The sequence below is a fragment of the Mobula hypostoma genome, chromosome 15 (genome assembly GCF_963921235.1).
Source record: "Mobula hypostoma chromosome 15, sMobHyp1.1, whole genome shotgun sequence".
Taxonomy (NCBI): Eukaryota; Metazoa; Chordata; class Chondrichthyes; order Myliobatiformes; family Myliobatidae; genus Mobula; species Mobula hypostoma.
Window position 1 is genome coordinate 55,698,816 of NC_086111.1, and position 25,082 is coordinate 55,723,897.

Below are 25,082 nucleotides of genomic sequence, written 5' to 3' on the forward strand. Positions count from 1 at the left end.
AATTTAGAATACCATGGATATTGTAGTTTACCCTTGTGACTTTTGCTTGTGTATGAGTTAAGAGAGGTGAGTCAATCTACAGTCAGAAAATCATTATAGCACAGAAAAGAGTTGTGCCGTATGTTAAATTCATGCTGGCTTTCTATAGAGTAATTCAGTCAGTTCCATTTCTCTATTCTTTCCCAGTGGCCCTTTAAATTATATAGTTCAAGAATAAGTTCAGCCAGGCAAATGAAAGTGTTGAAGGGAAACTGGTTGGATCTTTCTTGTAGAACTTAGCATAGGACTTACTCAGGTGATGCATGCATAGCAAGAATGAAGATAAATTTATCTGAGGTATGTAAGAAGGTCTCCTTGATGTACGACACAGGAAAAAGTCATTACCCAAGTTGTCCTCAATTGCTTCATGCCACTGGCAGAATGCTACTTAAAATGCTGTACTGATTCTGTTAAGCTAGAGGCACATGATCTTTAAGGGTCAACTCCAAGAGAAAATCGGAGGTGGGGTGCTTTTATTGACCTTGCACAAAGCTTTGGACTTTGTCAGCCTGGTGGCTATAAAGATCATCCATCTCAAATTTTGCTACCTGCATAAAATCTCCATCTTGATCTGTGTGGTGCCATTCAGATCTGATTGTAAACAGTGAGTCCACAACAGATCATATGTTGGTGTGAAATGAAAATGTGTCATTGCCACAACATTTTTCTTTCACTGATTGTGTAAAATTGTTAACTGCTTCTTGTATCTTGGAAACTACCTCTCAATAATGGTAATAATCTTACATGAAGAATTATACTTGTGCTCTCCACATCTGCTGTTAAAAATAAATCTTAGTAACTGAACTGTAGCATTGGAAAATAATGCTGCTAATATATTTTTTCCAATTTTCAGTTCCACTAAGGTCACTTCCATGTATTTTATTCTTTTAGGCTTTTGGTCAAGCATATAGTAACCACAAAAAGGTGGCAGCTGATGGAGAGAGTCGTGAGGAGTCATTGATTCAAGAGTCTGCTTCCAAAGAAGCATATTATGTGGGGAAGATTCTGGAGCTGCAGACAGAACTGAAACAGATGAAAAATGTACTTGCTAATGTCCAGTCTGAAAATGACCATCTTGCTTCCATTACACAACAGCTAAAAGAGGTAATTAAAAAAAGATTGAAGTAACGAGAAATCTACTTTTCAACATCATTTGTATCATGTTCTGTATTACTTTTGGTCCTTCCCCATTCCCTTGGATCTTGTATTTGAATGCAGTGTTCATTTTGAGGCTTGCGTAGGTCCGTGCCATTCAAAGCAGGAATGCCTTGCACTTGATTTAGATTTCTCTGTTAACTAATCTCAATAGAGTTGGCAGGAAAAGAAAACTATAATCAGTATAAAAATGAATTGGGTTCCATTTTATACATGTTATTTCTTTCAAGTTTAGTATACAAATTAAGCCTAGTTGCTTGTAAACTATATCCATGCAGGCTGGGGCAAACTAACATGAGAATATTGAACAATTGCTTGTTTAATTTAATACTGGTTTCGGCTCAAAATGTTGACTGTTTATCCCTTTCCATAGATACTGCCTGACCTGAGTTTCTCTAGCATTTTGTGTTAATTGTTCCAAATATAACTTTCTCTCCATGTGATTTTTAATTATTTTAAATGCTTTCAAAATTACTCCATGTCCCTCATGAGGAAGTAGTATTACATTGTGTAAGATTTTTAGAATCACTCCAAGCGCTGGTAAATAAAGACCTTTTGTATTCAAGATGTATGCTTAATTCAATGTTTGTTATCCAGACTGGCATTTTCAGACAATGTATTCTGAATGAAAGGCATCAGTACTACTGCAAAATACCAGCCTAAGGTTATAGATGTAATACTATCCAAACGCTTTGCAGTAGATTCAACAATGATTAAATTCCCTCACTAATTGTATTTCAAGGATGTTTCCCTACTCCTTGTTGCTGTTAGCATTAAAACAGTGGATCTGAAGATTTGAATTAAGGTACTCTCTTCTTTACTGGGTGCTCACCTCCATATTTAACTTCTGCATGTATTGCAAACAATTCACTTGGAAGCACACCATGGTACCATTGCCTCAAATTCTTGTTAGGTGTTGCTAGAGTTAAATGGGTAATTTGGAACCATTTGACAAGTAAGAGTTCATGTGAACAAACGCATTGTAGACAGGTCTGGAAGGTTGGGTTTCATGGAATCCAGGGAGAGCTTGTTGGGTCTGTTCAGAATTGGCTTGGAGGTAGGGAGCGGAAGGTGGTAGTTGAAGGCTATTCCTCAGAATGTAGGCTGGTGTCTAATGATGTGCTTCAGGCATTGTTGCTGTGACCCTTGATGTTGGTTATTCATATAAATGATCTGGATGTAAATGTGTGAACCTTAATCAGTAAGTTCGCAGATAACAGCAAGAAATTAGTAGGTGTTGTAATAGTGAAGTAGGTTATTGCAGATTACATGATCAGTTATGAAGTGAACTGAAGAGTGGCAAATGGATTTCAGTGCAGTTAGGTGTGAGGTAATGCATTTTGGAAAGTCAAACCAGTGTGGAACTTCCTTATTGAATGCTGTGGCATTGGGAAGTGTAATGGAACAGAAACCTGGGAGTACAGGTGCATAGTTCTTTGAAAGAAACATGGCAAGTACACAGGGTGTTTTTTTTAAAAAAGAACTGTTTAATGTGCTGGCTTTATTTAGTCAGGACATTGAGTGCAGGGGTTGGGTAATTGTGTTGCAGTTGTAAAAGTAGTTGATGAGGCTGCAGTAGGAGTGCTACGCATGGTTTTTTTTCATCTGTTATAGGAAAGGTGTGGTTAAACTGGAAGGAGTACAGATAAGATTTACAAAGATATTGCCAGGACCAGCTGTAGGGAGCTTGTCCGCTCCTTGGAGCATAAGAGAATGAAGGGTGACCTTTATTGAAAAATGAAGCGTAAATCAGCTGGATGGCAGCAGTTTCCCAGGTTAGTGAGGGCAAAAGCTAGGGGCATAGATTTAGAGTAAGAGTGGAGAGCTTTATAATGGACATGGTGGTGAGAATATGGAATGATCTGCCAAAGGAAGTGGATGAAACAGATACAATAGTATAATTTTAAGAAGTGTTTCGATAGACAGATGGAGGGGCGGAGTGTAGAGAGATATTGGCCAAATGCAAGAAATAGGGACTGTTTGGGCAGAAAAATAAATTGTTCTGTTTTGCTCTGACTCTAAATAGGAGTGGGAATTCCCTCCAGGGATTTCCAAGGGATTTCTCATCGTAGTCTTAGTGGTTAGTTACGTTGTGTGGAGATCATGTCCCTAGTTCTTGACTTCCCCCATGAGGTGCAATATCCTCATAAGCTTTTTTTTTGATGAGATGGTTGCTTATTATGTTGACAAGAAAATTGATCTCTTTTTTTTCTCCCCCAACCCACAAAATACCCTCACCCACAAAATTGGTCTCGAACATTTGGTGTATACCTTCCAAGGCATTAAAGAAACAAAAATCATATATGGTAATTGAGACAGTCTTTGAAGTACAGTATTGTGGAGAAACTTTCTTGTTCATGGAATTCAACCCTCTTGCAGTAAAGACCAGCAAGGTTAAGTCCTTTTTAACACCCATTCAGAAAACTGGTGCAGTGGTACAACCAGTAAAGATGTCTCCTGGCTGCACCAGAGACCTGGGTTCAAACCTGACTTCGGGTACTCTCTGCATTGAGTTTATACATTCTGTGAACATGTAGGTTTCCACCCACCTGGGCGTGTAGATCGGAAGGCTATTGTCACTGTAAATTTGGTTCATCATTGTGACAGGTACCAAGATGCAGTGAAAAACTTTTGTTTTGCACTCCATCGTCACAGATCATGCCATGTATAATTACACTGAGGTAGTAAAAAGAAAAAAAAAACAATTTGTTCCTAGTATATAGGTGAATTGTAGAAACTAGGGAAAGTTGATGAGAATGGGGAGGTGACTAAAGAAATTAGGTTAATGTAGAATAAGAGTAAATGGGAGGTTTTTGATTGATGTGGATTTGGTGGGTAGAAGTGTTTCTTCCTGTGCTGTAAATCTGTCTCTGTGGCATTTGAGGTTCTTTAATTTGTAAGCTTAACATTTCACTCTTTTTGAAACATGTTGGATATGAGCTCGTTATTTCACATCAGACTATCTATCATTTATTTGGTGTAGCTTTGCCTGAAAGTAGCTATTCCCAGTCTACTCCCTCCTGGTCTCCCAGTTAATAATTTCTGGATTATCCTTATTCTTATACATAACCACCTTGATGCTCAGTAATTTCTAAAATGCTCTCCCTTGACATTCCGTGGCTACATTGATGAAGTTTATGTCCAATTAAATCTGTGTGACTACTATAAAACAACTGAACATTTGGACTCGGGAAAAGGGAAGGTGTTTTTGAAAAATAAAGTTCATAATCTTTTTCTGTTCCACTTGTGAAATCCACATTTCTGGAATAATTTTGAAAGTAAATATTGCAGTTGGTCCATTTAAATCTTTTTGACAGATGGTGTTAAAGTCTCCTACATTTTCATAAACTTGATTGATAGAAGGTTTCAGTATAATTACTCAAGCTTTAGAAAAAAAAGCTTTTAGTTTCTGCAATAATCCTTGTTAACAGAGCTGCTTGGTCTTGCTTTCCCATTATTTGTAATTGCCTTTTATGAATCAATTGGTGCTGCTGAAGAGCTTTCATCAAATTATTCTTCTGCTTTCATATGATGTTGGATTTGATTGACTTACGTGGTGGATGTTTGACTGAGATTGATTAGCTGGGGCAAAAATGTTATATTTGAGTTGAAACTCTTGTATAACACATGGAAGGTAGAAAGATGGAAAGCTATGCAGGAGGGAAGGGTTAGATTAATTTAGAGCGGGTTAAAAGGTTGGCACAACATCATGAGTTGACGAGGCTGTACTGTGCTATAGGTCATCATGATGAGCAGGCATTTCCTTGAGCACCTCAGCAGAGTCTCCCTGAACCAAAGTATATTACTTTTATATTCTTAAGGCGAGTAATTCAGCAGGTAATTCAATTCACTTTCAGCAGCTACAGTGACTGTGTAATGCGATTTTCTGAATTTGACAAATGATTCTGCTAAACTATAGTTTATTGTGAGAGCACACCAACTACAAAGCTCTATTTACTACTTTTGGAAAAAGACTGCATGACTACATTTATCTTGCATTGTTAAATATTGATTGCTGAAACCTCAAATTTGACTGGAGTCATTAATTTTGGTTTTGGTGTAGGAAACATTGCTGAAATGTGATTATGGTGGCTTTGTCGTCATTGAATGCTTTGCAGAAAATGCTGAGATTTCCAATTAGGGCCATTTTTTAGTTCTGTGTTGATAAATTATAATTCAGTATTTAAAAATCCATATAATTTATGGCAGTGAAAGGGTCATCAACCAAACTGTTTCTCCTTTCCACAGGTACTGCCTGACCTATTGAGTGTTTCCAACATTTTCTGTTTTAATTTCAGATTTCCAACATCAGCATTTTTTCTCATTGTTCGTCTTGGATTAGTGATTGGGTTAGCTATTTAAATGTTTTTTTGAAAGCAATAAAACTTAAGGATGGCTGCCTGACTATGATCTGTTTTCCCTGAGGCATTCTGTCATAGAAATCCTTGACTATTTACAGTTTCAGTGAAATTACAGTAATTTTCCCAGTGAACATGCCAGCAAAGTTTTGTTGATGTTGTCCTTCTGCTTATTCCACTGCACATTAATGTGCACTGGAGAGTGTATAACTTGGATTTGTTTAAATCATTTGATCTTTGTCTTATGACTTAAGAAGCATTCAGCTTTGTATCACAATTTAAAATTAAAATTATTTTCCCCATGAAATAACCTGAGGCCTTCTGCAGATGAGCTACATTTCAAGAAATGAAGATGTGGCATAAAGCTTGAAGTAGAAAGTGGGAAAAAAAACTTCAAATTGATTAGTACCAGGACTTTAATTTGTGTTAGACCTGCATAATATTTTAAACATTTGATCTAAAAGCACACAGGATTTCATCTGCAGTAGCTGCTGGAGATAATCTCCTGCAGAGAACACTGGCATGTAAGTATACTTGGTTCAACCAAGCAGAGTTCCAAGAAGGCCCACCAGCGCCTTTACTTCCTGAGAAAACTAAGGAAATTTGGCCTGTCCCCTAAAACCCTCACTAATGTTTATAGATGCACCGTAGAAAGCATTCTTCTAGGGTGCATCACAACCTGGTATGGAAGTCGTTCTGTCCAAGACCGAAAGAAGCTGCAGAAAATTGCGAACACGGCGCAGCACATCATACAAACCAATCTTCTGTCCGTGGACTCACTTTACACCGCAAGCTGTCGGAGCAGTGCTGCCAGGACACGGCCCACCCAGCCAACAGACTTTTTGTCCCTCTTCCCTCCGGGAGAAGGTTCAGGAGTTTGAAGACTCGTACGGCCAGATTTTGGGAACAGCTTCTTTCCAACTGTGATAAGACTGCTGAACGGATCTTGACCCAGATCTGGGCTATACCCTCCAAATATCCGGACCTGCCTCTCGGTTTTTTTGCACTACCTTACTTCCCATTTTTCTATTTTCTATTTATGATTTATATTTTAAATTTTTAATAATTACTAATTTTAACTATTTTTAATATTTGTAATCCAGGGAGTGTGAAGCGCAGAATCAAATATCGCTGTGATGATTGTACGTTCTAGTACCAATTGTTTGGCGACAATAAATTATAAAGTTATGTCCTCACAAGAGAGGGTTTACGCCAAACACCCTGGCTATGCATGATGCTATAGCACAATACTTACATGTCTCAAAGGACTGCTAAGATGCATTGCTTGGAATCGGACATGTTTGGGGGTTGTCGGATAATTGCCTTTGTTACACTAGTGGCTAGAAGATCCATATTATTGAATTGGAAAGAGATTAATCCTCCTACTACATTTCAATGGTTTTCCCAAACTATGTCTTGTTTAAATTTAGAAAAAATTGGAAGCGTCATTTATGACCCTTCTATTAAATTTGAAAAGATTTGGAGGCCATTTATTCAATATTTTCACATGATGTAATTTGACCCTTTCCAATTCTATTTTGTTACTTCAATATACGGGGAGAGGATGGAGTTAATGACACTGATGGTTTTATTTGAGGTATCATAATAGCCCATTCTTTTTCTCTTTTTTTCTTTAGTTTTCTTCTAGTTGGGTTAGATTAGATTTTTTTCTTTTGGGCTTTTTTTTTCTTTTTTCATGATATTTTTATATTTTCTCTTTATATTTTTCCTATATAATATTTGTACTTTGTGAGATTTTGGGAGGCTCATTAATTAAGTGTCAATTGAGTTTCTACTTGTATAAACTAATTATCAATAATGTGATCCTAATTGCTCTGTATCTATTTTCTGTAATGTTTATGATGTTGAAATTAATGAAAAGATTGAAAAAGACATGTTTGGGGAAAAAAAACATGAAAAGCACATTTTAAAGATAAATACATAAGCAGTTTACAGTGACAACATTTTAACTTTCAGTAATCAAATTACCAATCTGATAATTTGTTAACAAGATGACAATTTAAAAAAAAATCTGTTTTCAGTGTGATTCTAAATGCTGTATAATACAGATTGGATGGTGGATAAGTAACTATAGTAGGAGCCAGAATTTTTCTACATATTTGATTCAGGTATATGACTTCAAGGCAGCTGGTGAGCTTAAATGCAAATCATTAAATTTATTTTAAGATTTTGATTTCTGTAATGGTAATCGTGAAACTTCTGTATTAATTAAAAACTCACTGGTCCACTTGTGTCCTTTCGGGCAGGAAATCTGTTGTCTTTACTTAATCTGGCCTGCAAGAGATTCCAGATTTGCCATTGCACTTGACTCTTGTCCTCAGTTCCGAAGCAGAGGGATGGCCAATAAGTATTAGCATCATCAATGATGTGTGCATTATGTGAATGAATATAAAAAGAATCAAAGCCTAGTTTATGATCCATAATCCATGCAATTTTAAACTGGAGATTACAGCAGAAATGTGGCATTAATGTACGTTTCACTTTTGAAATTGAAGTCTATTGACTTTATTTACTAATGCTAAACCATGTTTGGTGCATGTGATAATATTTTTCTCCTGATGGTCTTTAAATGTTTGCAGTTTTGTTTTTTGATGAGGAATCCAGTTTTAGACAAAAACGGCTACTTGATTGCTTTCCAATTTTTGATTACATTTTGTATATCATGTTTCAAACACTGATATTTGAAATGATATGATCATTTTTAATTCATGGAGCTCATCTGCAACATTTGACCTGCTTTTCTACTATGAACGTGTGGGGGCATATTGACTATTTGGATCTTTGCTCAGGGAATTTATAATCTCATAACTCATATGGTACACTTCGGAACGGAAATTCCAGGGCGCAAAAAAAAATCTTACTTGCATGGGGTGAGAAGAGTTTCTTGATTGCTCAGAACAACTGTTTTGCTAATGTTTTTTTTTTGACCTGTGAAATGTAATGAAAACTTAAAATATTACTCACTTTTTGTAATTGTGAATTCCAACTCAGGAAGTTGCTTTGTGGGTTCTCTTTAACCAACAGCCTCAATGGTTTTTTTTTTGTCATTTTGTCTGACAAAGTGCAACTCTCAAAAGCATGGCTCAAGACATCCATATAATCTGTATACTTTAATGTGAATTGTTTACTGGTTTTGTATTTCTCATTGCAGACCTTTGTTCCTTTTTTGGTCCATGAAGAAGAACTGAGAATATGGAATTTGGCTACACACTGGTTTAGTTTGATATAGCTGTGGCTAGGGATTCTCACTAGCTGTCTGTAAAAGAATTATCTTTTAACCTTTGTATTTAACTACAGTGGATTCCGGTTAATTGGGACATATCGGGAGCAGTACATTTGGCCCAATTAACCAGCTGTCTTAATTAGCTGACATTTCATGGAAATAGTTAAAAAGTATAAAAAAAAGTCAATCTACTGTTTAACCGAGTAACAAATTATGTATTTAAATGAAATACAGAACAAATTGGAATACCAGTGCTACTACAGTACTATAAAACTGTATTGGTTCCTAATAGTTATAGGTGGAGCAATTCATCTAATATATGCTACCATGTACGGGGTGTCCAGGGAAGGATAGCTTGTCTAATGAAGAGGTCCATTCTGGGGCAGCTCACTCACCGTTGGTCCCCATTGGTCCCCCATTGGATACTCTGTTCTCTCCTGTGGCTCCAAGCAGCTGTTTGCATGTAACAGCAGCCACACCCTGGTACACAGATTTGACAGGTGGGCTAAACCAGGTGAGGGTAGCCAGCGGGCCTCATACCCTGTTGAAATGGGGGCGTGCCTGTCTTGGCATGTAAAGGCAGCTCTGGCAGACTGGGCAGATTCGATCAACTGAGAAACAACAGCCCAGAAGGTGGTTTTGCAATACTTTGTGGAGAGTGAAGGGCACGATAACGCACAGAATTCATGGGTATCCACTGTAACTAAGGCAGACCCAGTTTGTGATGACTATTCATACCACTAGACTTCCAAAGTCAAGATAGTGGAACTGTCCCACTTCTCCATTTCTAGAAGCTTTTTTCACAGGTTTCACTGTCATCGTTGGATATGACAGACAGCCAACACACTGCCGTTTCTTTTAATCAACTGTTAATGAATTAGTGCAGACACCTAGTGCAGATAATGGATTGTCTTCATACAATGCTTTTGACAACTGCTTCTTCCAAATCTTCAGCTTTATTGTAACATTAATGAATGTAGGTACCTTCAAATTCAAAGATTAAAAGTACATTTATTGTCAAAGAATGTATGAATTATACAACCTTGAGATTTGTTTGTAACAGGTAGCCACAAAGTAGGAAACCCAAAATAACCCAATTAAAGTAAAAAGACCAAGAGAAAGTGTGGGGGGGGGGGGGGGCGGGGCCGGAACCACACATCATACAAACAATGGAAGTGAACTACAACATTCTGAACCAAATTGAGTCCTCAGATCTGAACCCTGGGGTAGGATAAAGTCCTTGTTTATCAGTTCATTATATTAGTGGGGCAAAGAGCACAGCAGCTGGGGCAGTGGCATGGAGAGGAGTGACCATCACGGAGAGCGAGTGAGTCAGCTATCCCCTCTGATCCATCCAACACCCTATCTTTTCAATCTTTTTGGGCTGGAACAGCAAAAGGCTCTGGTGTCCTGGAGAGGAGTGAACATTGCATAGAATGTGTGAAATCGGCTCCTGTCTCCAATCTGGGCTGGCATTTACATTGTCTAAACAGTGGATCGTACCTTGCACTAGGACGCAGCTACGAAGGGCTCGGGGCCCAGACCACACCACCCAGTGACTTGTTCTGGGCCCAGATTTCACTGCCCTGCTTGAAGCTGCTCTTGAGCTCTTAAAATCAGCTCAGCGCCCAGAGCTATCCAACCTCACAGCCATCTAGTTGTGCGGGCATCGAACCTCCTCTGCCTCAACTTCTCCTCTCGGAGCCCAGAGCTATCCAGCCTCGCATCTGGGCCGGTTGTATGGGCATTGGGACTCCACTGCCCAGCTTCTCTCCGAATTGCTCACTCCATTTGCATTAATTCTGCAGCACACCGTCCCAGCTCATCCCCTGGCTTTGCCATTGCTTGCCTCCTCACTGTTTGCCGCAATAATTTAACACAATTTACCTGGAGGAAAGGTGTTTTCAGTGATGTTTTTAGTGGGGTTTCTTAACTTTTTAACTGCCAGTGAACTGTTGCACGTGCTTGGTAGCACCATCTTAACCAGAAGTTCTTCATAGTTTCTAACTTGAAGTAATGAAATTGTTTCATTTTCACTCCTGGCTAACTCTAGCATCTCCAAGCCTGAATACTTGAAATTGCAGTGAGCAAAACAATTCTAAATTGTCTTACTGCATTCCTCACCAACTATCAGTGACAAAAATCACTGCTTTTGAAAACAAATGTACCTAACTGATATTATTTGAAAACTGTCCACTCTAAGCACGGTGTAGTGTTAAACGGCCACTTAAGTTCACGTGTCTGATGATAGTTAAAACTTTGGCAACATTCTTCTGCCTCAGTTAAGCAACATAATTTCCTAAATAAACAAAAGGAATCCCGGCTATTCTCTCAATTTAGTTTTTGTTCTTTAGGAGTTGTCCCAAATAAGCGGCTGTCTGTATTAACTGATGGACCAATTAACCAGAATCCGCAAGTGCTCAAAGGTTTAAAAGAAAACTTTATAAAAGTGCACAATTTAGCTCTTGCTTTTTCTTCCATTTGCCAGTGCGTAAATATGTGAGTTACAATTTTAAACGGGCATGGGAGCATATTTATATTTTTAATCACAGATAAATAATAGAAATATATTGTTTGAAGCAAATTTTAAAGATTTCTTGTGCTACAGTCAAAAGTGGGATGACTGTTTTGCTACCACCCAGTTTGTGGCAGGTCATCAAACACCTGTTGTTTTAAGCCCTTTTCAAGTGTGGTTGGCAAGGGGATGGAAAAAATGCCCATAGAGAAGCTGGCAGCATTCACACTGCCTGTTGGTGTTCTGTAGTTTTGTGAATAGTAACTAAACAGTCAATTATTTCTCTTCAGACAAACAGTTCAGCTTGTGATGTTGGATGGCAAATTCAAAATCAAAATTACATCCTTGAAGGTAGTTGGGTGCATCTTTTTTTTTAAAAAAAAAAGATTTTTGTTAATGTAAGCTCTTCACTTCTGGAGTTGACAGGATATTGAAACTGAAGTTTTAGTCAGCTACCATTATTTATGTTTGTGCATGCTTTTGAGACTGGATGGGAGCTGTGGCAACCTTGATCCTCAGCTGGCATTTTCACCAAGTTTCTTGTGGATTGAAATTGTAAATATCTCCTCTGACTGTTGTTTCATGTTGTATAGCCCAAAAGCACAAAATATTTCAGTGCTTAATGTGAGGTGATTAATCAACAGTGTTTGAAAACTGCTTGGGTACATCACCATAAGAGGTAGATCTAACCCATTTGACCAAATTGCTGCCCAGTCAGTTGCTTGCAGTAATAGTGAAGTGACAGAACATGTTGGTGTCATATTTCTTTACCACATATGAGCCTATTTGGCTCATTGAGTCTAAGTTAGCTCACAAAAAAATCATTTCCTCTAGACATTTCCATCAATTCTACCATCCATCCAAAGCAGGGGCAAAGTTATAGTGGCAACTCAACCTGCATGTCTTTGGCAAGTGAAGGAAACTAATGGAATCACAGGTAGAAAGTGCAAGCTGTATGCAGATAATACTGAAGTCGAGATTAAGCCGAGGTTGCTTGAGCTATAAACTAATCGCTCTGTTAATTGTTTTACTGTGCCTAGTGCTTAGTTTGGATTTCTTTCAACACCACACAGCTCCACATTGCATCACTGCCTTGTTAAATGGGAATGACAGCTCATTGACATTCAGGCAAAGTTTGACTGAAAATTGTAGTGAATCGAAGTAACTCTTTACTATTGTCCAAAAGTACATTTGGGATGAGTAATATAGATTGGGAAAAATTATCCAATGGTCAGGTCATAAATTACAAAGGAAAATGAATTTGACTTTTGGAGGTCAGCCATCCCAACCCAAGGATATCACTGCAGTAGTTCATCATGTGTATTTTAGACCCAATCAGGCTTCAGTTGCTTTACCAATAATCTTCTGTTCATAAGGACAGAGGTAGGGATGTTTATTGACAATTGTACAGTATTCAGTCTTTTGTAAAGGATTTGACAAGGTTCCTCATGGTAGGCTGGCCCAAAAGATTAAATCACATGGAAACCATGGTGAGTTGGTAAGCTGGATACAAAATTGATTCTGTCATAGAAGACAGAATAGTGGAGAAGGGTGCTTCTGGCTAGCAGTATTCTGCAAAGGTCAGAGATGAGACCTGTTTGATAAGTTTGCAGATGACATTTATTAGTAGAATTGCAGCAGGTAATGAAGCTTTTCAAAAGATACAGCCAATGTAGATTTTGGTAACATTGGGCAGAGAGATGTCAGATGGAATTTAATCTGGACTATTGGGAACTGTTGCATTTTGACAGATTAAGTAGAAGAGGAACTGCAGCAAATGGCAGGAGTCATTGGAGCACTGATGTACAGAGTGATCTTGAAAAGCAAGTCCAAAGCTATTTGAAAGTGACAACACAAATGGATAAGGTTGTAAAGGCAGCATACAGCAATGAGGCACTAAGTATAAATAAAATAGGAGATCGTGTAGAAGTTGAAAATACTTCGGTTAGGCCAATTTTGCAGTTCTGGTTGCCACACTACAGGAACGATCTGAGGCTTTGAAGAATGTACAGAAGAGTGTTGCCCGGATTGGAAAGTATTTGATCTTAAGAGATTGGACAAACTGGATTGTTTTCCCTGCATTGTTGGAGGCTTGAAGGGCAAACTACTAAGATTGCATATAAATGGCATAATATAAATGTGTTCATAAGTAGGCTGATAAGTAGCAAATAACATTTGAGGCAGCATGGTACTGCAGATAGTAGAGACTTGTGATTGATCCTGAGCTCTGCTATCTGGATTTTGTATGTTCTCTTTCTGACTGCTTGGAGTTTCCACTAAGTCATCTGGCTTTCTCCCAAATCCCCAAGGACATATGAGTTAGTAGGTTAGCTAGCCACAGTAAAGTGCTTTTGGTGTGTATATGTGCAGTAGAATCTATGGGAGTTGACAAAGAATTTGGGCGAATTTAAAATTAATGTGCAATGAATGTAAATGGGTGTTTGAGCATTTGCTGTGGATTCTGTGGTGCTGTCTGGCTCTTTAACCTTGATTATATTAATGCCCCCAACACTAGACCTTGACCATCTCCAACATTTGAGTTCATTCACTTACCATAGACACAAAATCCAGCATCTTCACAGGATATTCTACCAACTTCCCGGTGAGTTGCAGCTGATCAGCAATTCAAATAGATTAGCCCCATAAATGTAGTGGAGAAAAGAATAGTCAGGGCTGGGTATCCTATGGTAAGCAACTCTTATCCTGACACTCCAAACCCCTTTCCATCTTCAAGGCACAGGGAATGTGACGGAAGACTCTCCGGAAACTCTTGGAAACATAACTGCAACACTATTTGGGTCAACTAGCCTGCATGATTGCCACCTTAACCACCGCTCCAAACGTTCATTCCTCTATCTCCGTTGGGAACTTGGCGGCAATGTGTAGTATCAACAAAACTTGCTCAAACTGATGACTTTGACCACTGGTGCATGGAAACATTGCCACCTGCAGGTTCCCCTCTGGGTCTTTCACCAGCCTGGCTTGGAAATATATTGTCATTTGTGTAGGGAAACTTGCTACCCTACAACACTGGGGTTGTACCTTTGCTAGAAGATCTTGGTGACCCACCACAATCAAGCCAGTTTCTTGAGAGTATGTAAGGTTGGGCACTAAAAAAGCTATTAATGCTCACTTCCTAAAAGTACATTATTTTAAACAATCTTTAATGCATTTGTTTAATGTTAACAATACTTACTAAAATAATTAGCTACCAGAGGATAAGAAAGCTATTGTCAAAGCAAGATGAACAGTAACTTTTGTGTTGTGGAGCAAAGAAATTCTACCTCTGACTTGGATTCACTTTCTTAAACTTCAGTTGTTGCTTTTGTTTGCACAATGTTATTTTCCCTGCATATTGGATGTTTCTTTTTTTTAAAAATGGTTTGGGTTTCTTTGTTTGTGGCTGCCTGGAAGGAGGTGAACCTTAAGGTTGTATATAGTATACCCTGTACGTACTTTGATAATGTGCTTTGTATGAACCACAACTCATTACATTCATTGGTTTTAAGTCAGCTTTGCGAATGTTTCTAGTAAGGACAATGATTTAGTTTGATTAGAATGAACAGCCAATGCCTGTAGGTAGTGCTGAATGCACAAAATCGAAGCTTTGGTAGGAATTGTACATGCAGTATTGTGGAATGAGTTGGCATAAATGATTTTAACTTTTAAAATTCCATGAAAATTTACATGAAAAAGTACTCACTGTAAATTTGAATACAGGTTTTTTAATAATATCTATGACAATTTGATACCATATTTTAATTTGATGCAGTATTGCTATGAAGTCAGCTATTACAATTGCAGCTGTTATATGGGCTAATATCTGTCAATATTTTTATTTCCAGAACAATCAGGTTGTGGAGTTGCAAAGAAATCGCCTGCGTGATGACATCAAAGAATATAAATTTCGTGAAACAAGATTACTGCAAGATTACTCTGAACTTGAAGAGGAAAACATCTCTCTCCAAAAACAAGTCTCAGTCCTTAAACAAAATCAGGTGAGTAGTAAAACTTGGAAATGTATTCAGAATTTTATGTCGGAAAAGGTACAATAACAAATTTCAGAAGTTGATGAGAAGTTACAATTATCACAAGTGACTTATTAGATTAAGGCTCCTTTTACTACAAAAGACTAGCATTAGGGTGGGTGTTGGGATAAAATGAGGTTTTAAGGTAATGAAAAGCTAAGACAAAAATGCATAAAATGTTTCACCTTATGAGGGAATGAAAACAGAACTTGTAACACTAGTGTGAAATTTAATTTGGTAATGACATTTTCATGAATTGAAAGTCATCTTAGAACACAAGTTTTGAACAGTCTCATTCAGAAAAGAATGGAATATGTGGTCGAGAAATTAAATTTGAGGTAGGTTATAAAGTCAACAAGAAAGCTAATGTTCATTAAGAGGAAACTAATTCTCCTGAATGGATGTTAAACAAGTGGTTATCTGGATGGCAGTGAAGAGACATTGAGGTAAGCTGTTGTCACATTTTTGACCATACTGTAATAGGAGCTACTTTAGTATTGTGATGGGAGCTGAAGGGATTCAAATACAAAAGATGAGAACAAATGCTTGATGTCTCCAACTGATTCAGGCACATATGGAGGCAAGGAATGCTAGGTAGTTCGACTAGAGTCGAGGGTTCTTCTTGAAGAGGGGAAGTCCACGAAATAGGAACTTTGTACTTCAAAATAGACATGTTTGCAATGTTTCAGGCCAAAATATTAAGAAGTTACTATGGTTTCAGATGTATTAATAGCTGAAAATCAATATAAAGCACATCTTGATAAGCACTTTCAAAGTTCATTTGCATGCCCCACAAGATGCTTTTCTTTTTTCAAACATTTGAGGAAAAGGGATGGATTTACTTGTGTTTGTACTTGTGTTTGCCTAATGCGATATAGGTAAATTTGATATGAATCTGGATAGATTTATGAAAGTTTGATTTTATCACTAATTTAGTTACCAGTGAAATATCATACTGCTCAAAAATTGGAGTTGATTTTCTTATTATAATGCAGGTTGAATTTGAAAGTCTCAAACATGAGATTAAAAGGCTTGAAGAAGACACAGAATTCCTTAACAGTCAGTTGGAAGATGCTATAAGGCTAAAAGAAATAGCAGAACGTCAACTTGAGGAATCCTTGGAGACATTGAAGAATGAGCGTGAACAGAAGAATAATATGCGCAAAGAATTATCTCACTATATGAACATCAGTGATTCAATGTACACCAGCCAACTGAATATCTCTCTGGATGGATTGAAGTTTAGCGATGATGGTGGTGAACCAAATAATGATGAACTTGTTAATGGTTTTGAAATCAGCCTAAATAAAATGAATGGTGACAATAAGTTATCCACTCCTAAGAAAAATGATCATTTCAAGCCAGCACCAAGCTTGGTGTCTGATTTATTAAGTGAGCTGAATATTTCTGAAATGCAGAAACTAAAACAGCAGCTGATACAGGTATGTGATTTTTCAGTTACTTATTAGTCATGTGATACCTTTGGACATTTTTGTAATATAACTACTTGATCAAAGATCCAAAGCAATACTGTAATACTGTTTTCTCCAAAGAAGAAAACATATAAAATAGTTTTGTATGTAAAATATAATCATAGAACACGAGCACAGGAACAGGCCCTTTGGCCCAATTAGTCCATGCTGAACTATTAATCTGCCTTGATCCTCTTTTCTTGCACCTGGACCACTATCCTCCATACACCTCCCATTCATGTACTTAGTGAAGTTTCTCTAAAATGTTGAAATTGAACCCGCATCCACCATTTTCCGGGTGGCTAGTTCCACACTCTCATCACTCTCTGAGTGAAGAGGTTACCCCTCATGTTTTCCCTAAATATTTCACCCTTCACCCTTAATCCATGACCTCCAGTTGTAGTCTCACTCAACCTCAGTGCAAAAAGCCTGCTTGCATTTACCCTGTCTATATCTCTCATAATTTGTATACTTCTATCAAATCTCCCCTCATTCCCCTATGCTCTAAGGATTAAAGTCCTAACCTATTCAGCCTTTCCTTACAAATTAGGTCTTCAAGTCCCAGCAACATCCTTATAAAATTTTCCTGCGCTCTTTCAATCTTGCTGATATCTTTCCTGTGAGTAGGTGACCAGAACTGTACACAATACTCCATTTTAGGCTTCACCAACATGTTATAAAACTTCAACAAACATCCCAAATCCTGTATTTATTGCTTTGATTTATGAAGGCCAATGTGCCAAATTCTTTCTTTATGACCTTATCTATCCAATTTCAAGGAATTATGCCTCTGTATTCCTAGATCCTTCTGTTCTACTGTACTCATCAATGTCCTATAGTTCACTGTGCAAGTCCTACCCTGGTTGATCCTCCCAAAGTGCAACACCTCACACTTATCTGCATTAATCTGCATCTGCAGTTTTTCAGCTGGTCCAGATCCCACTGCAACCTTTGATAGCCTCCCTAATGGATGAATAAATTATGCCTCAGTATATATTGTATATTTTCTCTGAGAGGTGTCTGGGTGAACATTTGCTAAATTTATTTTTCCTGTTTCACGTATTTCTGTGAAACATACGACAATAGGAGTAGAATTAGGCCATTTGGCTTATCATGTCTGCTCTGCCATTTCATCATGGCTAATCCAATTTTTCTCTCAGCGCCAGTCTCCTACCTTCTCCTGGTATCTCTTCGTGCCCTGACCAATCAAGAATCTATCAACCTCTGCCGTAAATATACATAAAGACTTGGCCTCCACAGCTGCCTGTGGCAAAACATTCCATAGATTCTCCACTCTAGCTAAAGAAATTCCTCCTCATCTCCATTCTAAAAGGATGCCCTTCTGTTCTGAGGCTGTGTCCTCTGGTCTTGCTCTCCCACCATAGGAAACATCCTCTCCATATCCACTCTATCAAAATCTTTCGCCATTCGATAGGTTTCAATGAGGTCACCCCTCATTCTCCTGAATTCCAGTGAATACAGCTCCAGAGCCATCAAACGGTCTTCATATGACAAGCCATTCAATCCTGGAATCATTTCCATGAGCCTCCTTTGAACCCTGTCCAGTTTCAGCACATCCTTTCTAAGATGAGGGGCCCTAACCTGCTCACAATACTCCAAGTGAGGCCTCAGTGCTTTATAAAGTCTCAACATTGCATCCTTCCTTTTAGATTCTAGTCCTCTCGAAATTAATGCTAATATCGCATTTGCCTTCCTCACCACAGACTGAACCTGCTAGTTAACCTTTAGGGAAACCTGTACAAGAACTCCCAAGTCGATTTGCTCCTCAGTTTTTTGTATTTTCTCTCCATTTAGAACATAGTCAACCCTTTCATTTCTTCTACCAAAATGTATGGGCATGCACTTCCCAACACTGTATTCCATCTTGTATTTCTTTGCTTATTCTCCTAATCTAAGTTCTTCTCTATTTCCTCAAAACTACCTGCCCCTCCATCCGTCTTCTTTGTGTCTACCAACTTTGCAACAAAGCCATCAATTCCAACATCCAAATCATTGGCATATTATGTAAAAAGAATCAGTCCCAACACAGACCCCTGTTGAACACTACTAGTCACTGGCAGCTAGTCAGAACTGGCTCCCTTTTTTCCACTCTTTTGCCTCCTGCCAATCAGCCACTGCTTTATCCATGCTAGAATCTTTCCTGCAATACCATGGGCTTGTGGTTTGTTAAATAGCCTCATGTGTGGCACCTTGGCAAAGGCCTTCTGAAAATTGAAGTATACAAAATTAACCAATTCTCCTTTGAAGAAATAACAAACAGGATAGACAAAGAATTCCAATAGATTTGTCAGGCAAGATTTTCCCTTGAAGAAATCATACTGACTGTGGCCTATTTTACCATGTGCCTCCAAGTACCTTGAGTCCTCATCCTTAATCGACTTCAACATCTTCTCAAGCATTGAAGTCAGACTAACTGCCCTATAATTTCGTAAACACGAGGAATTCTGCAGATGCTGGAAATTCAAGCAACACACATCAAATTTGCTGGTGAACGCAGTAGGCCAGGCAGCATCTCTAGGAAGAGGTACAGTCGACGCTTCGGGCCAAGACCCTTCGTCAGGACTAACTGAAGGAAGAGCTAGTAAGAGATTTGAGAGGGGGAGGGGGAGATCCAAAATGGTAGGAGAAGACAGTAGGCTGGGGTGATGTACTGCGTCAGGTGCTCCCAATTTGGCCTATATATTGGCGAGACCCAACGCAGACTGGGAGATCATTTTGCTGAACAGCTATGCTCTGTCCACCAGAGAAAGCAGGATCTCCCAGTGGCCACACATTTTAATTCCATATCCCATTCCCATTCTGGTATGTCTATCCACGGCCTCCTCTACTGTAAAGATGAAGCCACACTCACGTTGGAGGAACAACACCTTATATTCCGTCTGGGTAGCCTCCAACCTGATGGCATGAACATGGACTTCTCTAACTTCCGCTAATGCCCCACCTCCCTCTCGTACCCCATCCGTTATTTATTTATATACACACATTCTTTCTCTCTCTCTCCTTTTTCTCCCTCTGTCCCTCTGACTATACCCCTTGCCCATCCTCTGGGTTTTTCCCCCTTCCCCCCTTTCCTTCTCCCTGGGCCTCCTGTCCCATGATCCTCTCATATCCCTTTTGCCAATCACCTGTCCAGCTCTTGGCTCCATCCCTCCCCCTCCTGTCTTCTCCTATCATTTTTGGATCTCCCCTCCCCCTCCCACTTTCAAATCTCTTATTAGCTCTTCCTTCAGTTAGTCCTGACGAAGGGTCTCGGCCTGAAATGTCGACTGTACCTCTTCCTAGAGATGCTGCCTGGCCTGCTGCGTTCACCAGCAACTTTGATGTGTGTTGCCCTATAATTTCCTTTCTTCTACCTCGCTTCCTTCTTGAAGAGTGGAGTGAACCTGTCTTCCTTCTTGAAGAGTGGAGTGACATTTGCAATTTTCTAGTCTTCTGGAACCATTCCAGAATCTGGTGATTGTGAAGTCGTTAGTAATGATCTTTCAATAATCTCTTCAGCCACCTCATTCAGAACTCTAGGGTTTACATCATTTGGTCCAGGTGACTACCTCCAGACCTTTGTTTCCCAAGAACCACCTCCCTAGTAGTGGTAACTTCACACACTTCATGCCCCCTGATACCTGGAACTTCCACTATACTGCTAGTGTCTTCCATAGTAAAGACTGATGCACAATTTCGTTGTCCTGAATAACCAGTTGAATCAAACTCAATAATTACTTTTTGGTCCTCCCTTTTGATATTGGTTATTAGATGTTTGTTTCTCAATGAAAATCAACTTGACATTTATGCATTACTTTAATGAAGTTTTACAACTGAGAAACTGCATCTGACTTGCATTTCTGCCATTTGTGACCATTTGTCACACCTCTTTAGTCATCAGAACCATTAAGTCATTGTAATGTCAAATTTGTGTTGAGGTTAGTAAATGCCTCACTATCCTCCACTATCTCAGCAGTATTTATCCCTTCAGTGAAAACTACATTTCCTGAGTGCTTTTTTATGTGGATCTTTCCTGTGTACACAATTTGGTTGCCATCCTCTATTTTATAACATGACTGCAATATAATTTACTTGTTTATTAAGGACATTTATGATAGGTTAATGCAAATCCAAGTCTTTTCTTTCAAGATATTGATTTCTTACCAATTTAGGTGGAAAGGGACAAGACCACACTACTTGCTACTCTCCAAGAGTCACAAAAGCAGTTGGAACATACAAGAGGTGCCTTGTCAGAGCAAAATGAAAAAGTTAACAGACTCACTGAGCATGTCAGTGCCATGAAAAAGCTCCAGGCTAGCAAAGAACGGCAGACTGCACTTGATAATGAAAAAGAGCGAGACAGTCATGAAGATGGAGATTACTACGAGGTAGACATCAACGGACCTGAGATTTTGGAATGCAAATACAAGGTAGCGGTAGCTGATATTAACGAACTTAAAGAAGAACTTAAAAACCTAAAGGCTAAATATGCTGATAATGAGAATAAATATGAAAAAGAGAAGACCAAGAATGAAAGTGAAATCCAAGCCTTGACAGAGAAACTTGAAATACTAGAAAAAACAAATAAACAAGAACAGGACCAGATAGTCTGCCTAGAAAAAGAACTGAAGAAAGTAAGTGAAGTAGCTGAAGGAACTCAAGGTAGTTTGACTATTGCTCAGGATGAACTGGTCACCTTCAGTGAAGAATTAGCAAATCTATACAACCATGTTTGTATCTGCAACAATGAGACACCCAACAGAGTGATACTGGATTACTTTAAAGAAGGCAAAGATGTTCGCAGTAGTCCAGATGGTAAAGAAAGAAGATCTCCAGTTCTGCTTACCAAGAGTCTTTTCCCTGGAGAGGTGGGAAAGACTGAAAATGGTAGTGGAGATGTTGTAGCATCTCCTGCTTCACCTTTGCCCCTACCTGTGTCCTATGTCAGTGATCCACGCAAAGAACCATTGAATATTTACAACCTGATTGCTGTCATTCGAGACCAAATCAAGCATTTGCAGAAAGCAGTTGATAGGTCAACAGAATTATCCAAGCAACGTGCTGCATCACATGAATTGGGAACAGTGGCAGACAAAGACAAAGAAGTTTTTATGGATGAGATCTTGAAACTTAAGTCACTGTTGAGTACCAAGCGAGAACAAATAGCAACATTAAGAACTGTGCTCAAAGCAAACAAGCAGGTAAAGAAATTATTATCTTAAAACAATGTCAGTGAATGGGTGGGTGAACTGTGGGTCTTATACTGTTAATTTAAAATAAAGGATAAATGCAGTTTAGTTAGATTTAAACAGCTATTAGGGTAGTCAACAACTCTAGTTTTAGCCAATTAAATGTTCATGTCAACAAACTTAGTAATTCCAAGTGGACCTGGAAAACATTCTAATAGTCACTACGAATTTGCTTGTAATGAAATAATGTGCACTGTTTTGTATTGTTACAAAAGCAATAGTTTACATTTGTATAATGCAAAGAACAGTGAGTCTTTACTGCAATTAAACTGAATTTAATGTTACTTCTCACTTTTTTCCAGTTTAAGTAACATATGTATTGAAATGCATTTTTTCTAAATGCAGAATGTTTCTATTTTCAGACTGCTGAAGTGGCCCTTTCAAATTTGAAGAGTAAATATGAAATTGAGAAAGCTATGGTTACTGAGACAATACTGAAACTACGCAATGAGCTGAAAGCTTTAAAGGAGGATGCTGCTACCTTTTCATCTCTGAGAGCTATGTTTGCAACAAGGTAAAATCAATATTAATTTTGTTTTGGCACAATATTGGGATGTTTCACTTGTCTTATTTTCTATTCAGATATCTTGATGAGGATTTATAGTTGTGTGCTCACCTTGATTGAGATTAGATTATCTAAAACCTGTACAATTTTTAAACATTTTTGATGTTTGGTGTAATACTTTACTAACGTTACAATAAGAGCAACTAATTTACACAACATAGAGAACATAGTTAACTTTCTGAACTGATACCTTTTGTCATGTCCAAAAATAGCTGCTTTCATTTTTATTTCTGACCCTTGTACTTCCTTCAATTAGGATTGTCTAGTCCGTCATTAAGTCCTTGCTTGCTATTAGGAAGCTTGCAACATTGTTAATTTGCCCCAAGGTTTGTATTTGTTTTTCTGTGGAAGACTTGGTTTCCTTAAGTGTCTGTATTAAACTAGTGACTTCTTTTAAGATAAATTAGAAATATTGTACAAAAAATAGTTTTGCACATTGCAGTATGTTGGGAGCAAAATTCTGAGGGGAATCTTCATGGAATCTATTTTAACACACACCATGCTGCATTATTTGTTGTACAGACCAAAAGAATTAATTATTAATAATTACTTGCTTGAGGCAACTCTTCTGGCTTGATTTTATTGGTTCTTCAGTTTCCTGTCTTGTGCTTCTCCCATCACTTCGTCACCAGTTATGCAAGTGAACCATCTTCCTTTTAATCCATCTGTCTCTCTGTCTCTCTGTCTCTCTGTCTCTCTGTCTCTCTGTCTCTCTGTCTCTCTGTCTCTCTGTCTCTCTGTCTCTCTGTCTCTCTGTCTCTCTGTCTCTCTGTCTCTCTGTCTCTCTGTCTCTCTGTCTCTCTGTCTCTCTGTCTCTCTGTCTCTCTGTCTCTCTGTCTCTCTGTCTCTCTGTCTCTCTCATCCTAGCTGTAAATATTAGAATCGATATTAAAGTCGCAGCAGGGCACATAAAATAATTAGGGATTGCATATATATGACTATATGTTAAAAAAAAATCATATTCAGAAATCTGTTTGGGGTTATAACTAGCAAACTAGAAAAGAGGAACTGATGTGTATTTGGATTTCCTGATGGATTATTAAACAAGATGAGATGGGGGTGTGGGTTAACATGCTGGTCAGAAAAAAACTGCATGAAGGATTTTTTTTGGGATTATAGGGCTTTAAATAGTGGGTTGCTCTCTAGGGGTTGATGCTGGGTGCACAGTTGTTCACAATGTATGTCAATGGTTTGGACCAATGTAATATATTTTCAGATGATACAAAGCTTGGGTACACAGATGGTACAAAGTGTGCTTTGAGGCTGTTGTAGAGATGGGCTCCGAAGGGAATAAAAACAACCCAAGTGATTGGGTGAGTTCAGTGTAGCAAGAATATCAATGTGAGAAAATGGCAGCTCATTCACTTGATAGAAATGTAGAAGAATGGGGTATTGTTTTAAAACCTAGCAATGGAAAGATGTTAGTAAGGACCTCGCTGTTCTTCCATATGAATCAGTAACATTTGGGTGCTGCAAGCAATTAGGAAGGTAAATGGTGCATGTTGAGCTCCATAGCAAGATGTTAGTACATCTTTTGTGTTAGGCCCTATTGAGACCTTGTGAAATGCAGTGCAGAGATCAAGAATCCCTACTAAAGAAAGAAAATGTTTGCAATAGAGCAGCGATCCCAAAGCACCGGGCCTCGGACCCATACCGGGCCGCAAAGCATGTGCGACTGGGCCACGAGCCGTGAGGAAACGATATGATCTGGCGATATGAAACGATATGAGTCAGTGCACCTTTCCTCATTCCCTGTCATGCCCACTGTTGAACTTTAACGCACGCGAGGTCATGCACTGTGATTAATATCCAAACGTTACCTGAAATGTTATGATGCTATTGACTTATAAGTGACTTATAAGTCAGTTGTCCCCAACCTCCGGGTGGCGAAGAATGCAGTGGTACAGCGGTGGCCGGAATGCACCCAGCATGTCCTTAAGAAAAAACCCAAAATAAACAAGCTAATTAATTAGATGCCGCCCAGCACGTAAATGTTGGCCCAGATCAGAGGTGATTGCCGAATGCGTCGCCCCCCCCCCCCACTGGTCGGCCGGTCCGCAAGAATATTGTCAATATTAGACTGGTCTGCGGTGCAAAAAAGGTTGGGGACCCCTGCAATAGAGAGTGCATCAGATGATCATCAGGTTGATTCCTGGAATGGGGTAAGGAGCGGTTAAGCAGATTGGGCCTATACTTTTAGAGTTTAGAAGAATGAGAAGTGATCTCATTGAAATGTGTACAATTCTTGAGGTTGTTTCCCTTCAGTGGAACTAGAGCGTGTGTGGATTTTAAATAAGGTGTCAATTACTCAGGACTGAGTTGAGCAGAAATTTCTTCATTCAGATGGTAGTGATTCCCCAGCTAAGAGAACCTTGAAGCCTGTCATTTGTGCTTCAACACCACTTTTTGATAGATTTTAGGATGTATTGGAAATCAAGTAATATGGGGTTATGGCAA

The 25,082-nt window shown here is 38.7% G+C and overlaps 1 protein-coding gene across 4 annotated transcripts in view; it reads left to right on the forward strand.

Annotated features, from left to right (window-relative positions):
- Window positions 1–25,082, forward strand: part of LOC134356876 (protein bicaudal D homolog 2-like) — a 53,905-nt gene that overhangs the window by 14,845 nt on the left and 13,978 nt on the right. For all 4 annotated transcript variants that reach the window (XR_010020453.1, XM_063068099.1, XM_063068100.1 and 1 more), the window contains exons 2-6: window positions 931–1,143; window positions 15,157–15,309; window positions 16,335–16,781; window positions 20,984–22,012; window positions 22,423–22,574. Coding sequence is in view for 3 of the 4 variants with exons in the window: in XM_063068099.1 (XP_062924169.1) it covers window positions 931–1,143; window positions 15,157–15,309; window positions 16,335–16,781; window positions 20,984–22,012; window positions 22,423–22,574 (1,994 nt within the window). In the remaining variant the exon portion in view is untranslated. The remainder of the gene's footprint in view (window positions 1–930; window positions 1,144–15,156; window positions 15,310–16,334; window positions 16,782–20,983; window positions 22,013–22,422; window positions 22,575–25,082) is intronic.